This window comes from Pecten maximus, chromosome 3, assembly GCF_902652985.1.
Source record: "Pecten maximus chromosome 3, xPecMax1.1, whole genome shotgun sequence".
Taxonomy (NCBI): domain Eukaryota; kingdom Metazoa; phylum Mollusca; class Bivalvia; order Pectinida; family Pectinidae; genus Pecten; species Pecten maximus.
In genome coordinates this window covers 44,028,918-44,037,298 of record NC_047017.1, presented here as the reverse complement: position 1 = coordinate 44,037,298, position 8,381 = coordinate 44,028,918, and the positions used below count along the sequence as shown (strand labels likewise).

At 34.7% G+C, this 8,381-nt stretch overlaps 1 protein-coding gene across 1 annotated transcript; it reads right to left on the bottom strand.

Annotated features, from left to right (window-relative positions):
• On the bottom strand, nt 1-5,720 carry LOC117324312 (dnaJ homolog subfamily C member 18-like; the record flags this gene model as incomplete). The annotated part of the gene is given in 3 exon segments (XM_033880099.1): nt 1-3,861; nt 4,543-4,597; nt 5,487-5,720. Coding segments are annotated over 3 exon segments (406 nt in total), but the record flags the coding sequence as incomplete, so codon positions are not given.
• Between the last annotated feature and the right edge of the window lie 2,661 nt (nt 5,721-8,381).

The following is an 8,381-nucleotide window of genomic DNA, read 5'->3' as shown; positions in this document are numbered from 1 at the left end:
TAAAAATCAAATATTTTATTTCCATCTTCACACATCATATTTGCATTATTGTGTTCTTATAAATATAAAACATCAAATGGCCTGTATTTTTAACAGCATTGATTAAAAGTACATGTACATATGTGTCAATATGTGATACCCAGTAAAATATCGACAAAGCAACACATGTAAATTAAAACATATCAAAAAGTGTATCGATAGATAACCCACCTAATTATAGTGATTCATCAATTCTTATGTTAGTACAGTAAAATACATAATGTATATCTCTTTATTCCAAAATTCCAATCTCTAACACTATACATTTAGTTACACTACACAATTTTAAAAGTCAGTTGCTCAATCTTTGTTTATCAATTAAATATATTTGAAATTAAACAATTCATATAATTAAAGTTGTTTAAATTTAAAATGGCAATCCTAGTTTTCATAAACCAGAAACAGTACTTTCATACTAAGCCAAAGTCGCACATTTTTGTATGAAAATACAGAAGAATGGTTTGCATATCAAAATGCTGCTTAAGAATGCACAACTTATTATGCATTATGTAATTATGTTAGGAAATCCAACCAGGTTTTTTTTTTTTTTTTTTTCCAGAGATCAGTTAGGAAGTGAGCAGTAATCTTTGGACAAAAAAGTTTATGAGAATATTACTGACAGACAATGCCCTACCATAAGACCTCCATCAAAACCTGAAGGGTGTATGAAAATAATTATGACAGAAAATAAAATTGTTTCCTGATTTACAAGTTAACAACTAGAATTATAGACAATGTTCCCACAAATCAAGTTCTATTCAATTAATAATGAACAGGTTTGATTTTTTTCAAGACCACTTTAGCTGTTTTGTATTTTGTTTTGTATTTGATGAAGATATGTAATGCTCACTATACACCTTTGTTAGACCCATAGAAATATATGAAATGTTTTTAGCATGAGATTGACTCGCAGATATACAACCTTTTGAAAGTAAAACCACAATATCATTGCTAAAAATTATACAATGTACTTTCATCTCAACATATTCTTTTTCACAGACATAAATCATATCTGAGTATTTGAATATATTTGTTTGTATTTAAAACAAAATCATGAAGACAAATTCAGATTTAGACAATAAATATCAAGTTCTGATGATAATATGGACATATTATGTAATTTCCCCAAGACTATCCTGAATGGATGATGTGTGCATAAAAACAGTGAGCCCAACACTGAGATTTATCTAATGGTCCAATTTACTGAAGAGCGTAGCTGACATATTTCGGCTATGGGGTAGCCGTCATCTGGTTGTTCTAATGACGGCTACCCTATAACCGAAACATGTCAACAAACGCTCTCCAATATATTAGACCAATGAATGAATCTCCGTGTTGGGCTCACCGTTTTTACGCATACATTACCTGGATTTTTGGTAAGACCTCGTGTATACATATGTATCCACGGCAGATTCGTCTAGATTGCTACAACTCTCTACCTTCTGGGATGTTGTGTCTCATCCCCTGTACTGTATATCCTGAATGATGATTAACAGTTATTTCTGGCTAGTAGTTTCTGGGAAAGTGTCAAAAAAATACAAAAAAGAAATAGGATAAAATTGAAAAATCCAAAGCTGGGGGTTTTAAAATGCTTGACACTCTCTCAACAGGTTTGAAGACATATCAACTGATGCCTTCACAAAAAATGAAAATTTTGTACTCCCCAATATCCATATACAATACATATGTGATATAATGTAACAGTGTTATTTAGTGTTATTCACATTGTTCAATACATACATGTACCTTGGCAAACATATAAGCCAAACATCCAATTTTGCCAGAAAAGGAACTATCATATGCAATATTATTTAATATGTTCAAAACTTTTCAGAACACATTCAAAGTATTCTCATTTGGTTGATTAGCAAGGAATTTTTATCCCAAAAGAATGTTTACACAAAATATCAGCATCCTATCACTTTTAAACTCTCCAAAACTCCTTCATCATAATTATTTACAGGCCACAACGCTGCACGCCTCAGACCAATATGTTACGAGCATAAAAATATACATGTATGTTTACATGTATAATACCATTAGAGAACATCAATATTCTAAATATATATTTCAGCTTTTCTTAATAATTTAAAAGTACTGGTAAATGCTCCAGATTATTGGTTTGGCACAAGACTGCTGCTAATTGCAGTGCAACTTATTAATATCTTAATCAATGATTATACATATCCAAAATTTCTGAATTTCATCTAAATAACACACATCACATGTAAATATAACACACTTATAGCTTACTCCATAAACTAAACTATTAAAACATGCACAGTTCTGTCAAACTAAACATGTAACACATACAGTTCTGTTAAACTAAACACATCACATACAGTTCTGTCAAACTAAACACGTAACACATACAGTTCTGTCAAACTAAACACGTAACACATACAGCTCCGTCAAACTAAACAACACATACAGTTCTGTCAAGCTAAACAACACACATACAGTTCTGTTAAACTAAACATAACACATTCAGTTCTGTTAAACTAAACACATAACACATAATGTTCTGTTAAACTAAACACATAACACATACAGTTCCGTCAAACTAAACACATAACACACACAGCTCTGTCAAACTAAACACGTAACACATAATGTTCTGTTAAACTAAACACATAACACATACAGTTCCGTCAAACTAAACACATAACACACACAGCTCTGTCAAACTAAACACGTAACAGATACAGTTCTGTCAAACTAAACATGTAACACATACAGTTCTGTCAAACTAAACACGTAACACATACAGTTCCGTCAAACTAAACAACACATACAGTTCTGTCAAACTAAACAACACATACAGTTCTGTCAAACTAAACAACACATAAAGTTCTGTCAAACTAAACACGTAACACATACAGTTCTGTCAAACTAAACACGTAACACATACAGTTCCGTCAAACTAAACAACACACACAGTTCTGTCAAACTAAACACGTAACACATACAGTTCTGTCAAACTAAACAACACATACAGTTCTGTCAAACTAAACACGTAACACATAAAGTTCTGTTAAACTAAACACATAACACATACAGTTCCGTCAAACTAAACAAAACACACACAGGTCTGTCAAACTAAACAACACACACAGTTCTGTCAAACTAAACACGTAACACACACAGTTCTGTCAAACTAAACACGTAACACACACAGTTCTGTCAAACTAAACACAACACACACAGTTCCGTCAAACTAAACACATAACACATACAGTTCCGTCAAACTAAACACATAACACATACAGTTCCGTCAAACTAAACACAACACATAATGTTCTGTCAAGCTAAACATATCACATAGAGTAAACAATCATAAAAACGCATTACAAGTATAAAAGTGGAGAGTTCAGGTCACCTTACCGGAGTTTACCTTTTTCCTAGTCGTAGAATGTCCACTCAGAAAGCCTGAACGCACATAGTACAGATAACTATTAAACACATGGATCGCAAACAGATACCGATCATGTCCCCATGTTATAAACATCTTGTATGAAACAGACACCTAAAAGATTTAAGGTATATTAGATATACATGTATAAGCATTTTTACTTGGGAAACATTATAGCTTTGACAATATGTTAGATAATATTATCTTGATGTTTTTGATTTGGTAACTTCCACACAAAAACAAAATTCATGACAATCATCACAGAATCTCCACTGACTAGAACCAATTCATCCTCACTTGTCTTTCTGTTCTCTTCTGGGAATGTCTAATTCTTTTACTTTAGCTAGGTCTGTTGACTTTCTGTCCTGTCGAGCTCGTAAAGGTGATACCCTTGATTCCAATGCACTTTTCTGAAATGATGAACAAATCTTGATAAATAACTATTTATGACACACAACCTGTGATGACAATACCAGTCACATACAACACAAATGCGACTATTGGTGACACACATCGCCCTGTGACGATACTCCCCACTGGTATTGTCACATACAACACAGATATGACTATTGGTGACACACATCGCCCTGTGATGATACTCCCCACTGGTATTGTCATATACAACACAGATACGACTATTGATGACACACATCGCCCTGTGACGATACTCCCCACTGGTGACACACATCGCCCTGTGACGATACTCCCCACTGGTGACACACATCGCCCTGTGACGATACTCCCCACTGGTATTGTCACATACATTCATACATCTCGGATACGACTATTGGTGACACACATCGCCCTGTGATGATACTCCCCACTGGTATTGTCACATACAACACAGATACGACTATTGGTGACACACATCGCCCTGTGACGATACTCCCCACTGGTGACACACATCGCCCTGTGATGATACTCCCCACTGGTGACACACATCGCCCTGTGATGATACTCCCCACTGGTATTGTCACATACATTCATACATCTCGGATACAACTATTGGTGACACACATCGCCCTGTGATGATACTCCCTCCTCATTTGTGATACATGTAGATGAACACAACCAAAATAAAGCAGACTTACCAGGGATTCATTAGATGATTGTTGTCTGTCTTCCAACCTTTTCCATAAGATATACCTTTAAATCAAGATATTATCTATTAGTCTAGTACATGTACACATATATAAGTTGATTCTGTTGAGAAAATTTAACATACATCTGATATGCATAAAATTCATCTCTTGTTAAACCATCTCAAAGGAATGGCGAGTGTTGTACACAAGAGAAAAACATTAAATAGAGGTTACACAATGAGTGGTTTTTGTATAGGCTATTTCTTTATCACAAGTTAGTTATTTTTCAAAAGTTAATGAGTGTTTTTTGTAACTTTGGAAAATAACTAATGAGAGTGAAAGAAATACAGTATTTAACAACCAGGGCCCAATTGTTCAAAAGGTGATTAGCTTAATCACTTGATTAGTAAAAATCTCATTTTTTCTTTAAATCAAAACCTTAGTGTGTGTGAAATAGGCTGGTAGGAAGAAACTGACGGGTGTTATCGTTTCATGAAATTTTGTTAAGTTTGTTTTACCAGATATGATTTTATCAGGATTTCAAAATTGTTGTTAAACCGTGATTAGCCTAATCATCTTTTGAACAACTGGGCCCAGGACGTTGTGCGAACTGTTTCCACCGTAACAAGCTATTCTGATGATGAATAGACCTCTTTTTTGTCAACAGGTCTTCTTTTCAAAATATCAGGTGGGGTGTATTAGAAGATTGAATATTCTTGAAAATAAAGTTAGTGTAAAGATAATGAACACTTGGTTAACTTTATAACCATGTTTTTTCCCAGGCTTGATAGGACAAGGCACTTTTTATGAAATTCTGAGAAGTCCTGAATAAAAAAAAATAAAAAGAAGACATATATAGATGGTCATTTTTTTCCATATATAATATTGTTAATTATATAAGTTAGTCCAGAAATATTTTACCTAATTTACCTTAATTTTCCTCTGACACTTACCCAAACCAGGCACTGAAAGAAAGTCCCACTATCGAAAAAAAGGCAACATAATTGGTTCTCCATTTCTGTTCCCATTTGCCCATTTCTTGTTTTTTAGTAGGCGGTGGATCGGAAGCTTGGTTTCTGTTGAAGTTATGGAAGTGATGAATTTGTTCCTGAATACTAGGAGTTGTGATGTGTTCCCAAGCACTAGGTTTGTGTCCATGAGTGCGATATATATCATGGTACATAGCCCTGTAAAAATTGAAAATATAAGAATTAGCATATTATTTGAAGATTATTTTCTTTCCAGTCAATGAAATACAAGTGGGCCAATGGACCTGCATTACTTACAAATCTAGCTTCCATAAACCTCAAACTGGATGTTAGATTTATTATAATAGAATTTTGTTGTGTAGTTTCTAATTAAGAGACCTTTTCTTACTGGTTCTATCCCAGAGTTGTGGGAGGGCTACAGTACAAGCCAAATATGATGACTCTTAGCTAAGTAGTTCTAGAGAAGCTGCTGGTCGGATGGGCAAGCACCTAAATAGTTCTTGAAAAGCTGCTGGTCGGATGGACAGACTTCATACCTCACCCAAAGGCATAAGGTCCTTTGACCTTACGGCAGTTGACCATTGACCTTATGGCAGGTGGCTTAAAACAGTTTCATTTCATCAAATGTAAACATAGATAATATTTCATATTCACTTCTACCATCAATCAATACACTAACATCAAACCTGCTCTAAAGGTCACTTATATCATAGCAAAACCTTGTCTGTCAAGGTCATCTATATCATAGCAAAACCCTGTCAGTCAAGGTCATCTATATCATAGCAAAACCCTGTCAGTCAAGGTCATCTATATCATAGCAAAACTTTGTCAGTCAAGGTCATCTATATCATAGCCAACCTTAAGCTGGTCAGTCAAGGTCATCTATATCATAGCAAAACCTTGTCAGTCAAGGTCATCTATATCATAGCAAAACCCTGTCAGTCAAGGTCATCTATATCATAGCAAAACTTTGTCAGTCAAGGTCATCTATATCATAGCCAACCTTAAGCTGGTCAGTCAAGGTCATCTATATCATAGCAAAACCTTGTCAGTCAAGGTCATCTATATCATAGCAAAACCCTGTCAGTCAAGGTCATCTATATCATAGCAAAACCTTGTCAGTCAAGGTCATCTATATCATAGCAAAACTTTGTCAGTCAAGGTCATCTATATCATAGCCAACCTTATCAGTCAAGGTCATCTATATCATAGCAAAACCTTTTCAGTCAAGGCCATCTATATCATAGCAAAACCTTGTCAGTCAAGGTCATCTATATCATAGCAAAACCTTGTCAGTCAAGGTCATCTATATCATAGCAAAACCTTGTCTATAAAAGTCACCTACATGTATATTAGAGTGAAACCTTGTCTATAAAGGCCATCTAAGTTATGACAAAACCTTGTCTTTAAAGGTTACCTATATGATAACAAAACCTTATAAAGTTAACCTTGATGTAATAAAACCTTGTCAATAAGGTCACCTGGATATGATAAAACCTTGTCTATAAAGGTCACCTCCATAAGATAAAACCTTGTCAATAAGGTCACCTCGATATGATAAAACCTTGTCTATAAAGGTCACCTGGATATGATAAAACCTTGTCTATAAAGGTCACCTCGATATGATAAAACCTTGTCAATAAGGTCACCTCGATATGATAAAACCTTGTCTATAAAGGCCAAATATATAATTAACAAAAAGAGGCCTATAGACTTTAACCGTAACCCGAGTTCTGAAATGCATACTGATAATTGATGTTTTTGCTTTTAACTGAAGAAATTTGACTAGATTGAAGGAAGGTCAAGGTCACTGAATTGAACAAACTTTTCAGTCTGTTATCAAAGCATGTCAAAGTCATTCTTTTAAATAACTTTGCAGCCATTCATCCCAGCATGCATCTAGCTCAATATCATCACTCTGGGCCTCTTGGTTATTGAAAAGAAGTTGTATAAAGATTTTAACAAATTTGACACATGACATTGAAGAAGGTAAAAGTCATTCATTTGAACAATTTTGGTAGCTCCTCACCAAAGCATGCTTCAGGCCTGATATCGGTTACCTGGGACTTTTGGTTAATGAGAAGATGTTGTTCGATTGGAAAAGGCGGACGAAGCAACTCCGGACAGGTAAGCTAATAACAAACCCTTCTCTATAAAGGCAACCTGTCTCAGTTCCAAAGGTAACACAATTCCTTATACAAGAACCTCTATATAAAGGTCACCTTTCTAAATAAACCACTTTTCTGTGCTCCCTTGGGTGGCCTTTACAGTCAGGTTTGTGCACACATGTTTCTTCAATGATCAAACTAATACTACAAAGTCTAAAAGTAAATTTATGTCAGACTGGATTTAATTTGATCTTTTTGCTCTATAGAAATTTATTGAGGTACTGAATGAATGATATTGCTACTTTCTTAACTTAAAAAGCTTTACTTTTAGTAAAATCTAACTCTGCAGTCTCCTTTTAACAATTTCCCTGTGCAATTTCACTAACTGTATCATAAGTTTAGAATATCGATAGTGACTCCACAAAGATGTTTATTAAACCAAAACCTTACAAGGTCTTTCCATGGTTGAGGGTAGGAGAGAGATATCTACTCCATTCAGGACAGAAATGTCTTCAGAAAGACATACCTGTTTTACTCTCAGTGGACGGGCAGCAGCTACAGAACATTACCACTACTAAACCTAGGTTTAACACAGGCCAAATATAAGCAACCAACACTTGTGTAGAGATGTCAATATAGTCAGAAGGTAAAAAAAACTATACTTATTTATCACAAAAACCGTCTATTATATACAATGTACTTGCCAATGTACCCCCTGCCGTTATACTCACCTCTTACTGCACTTAATTGC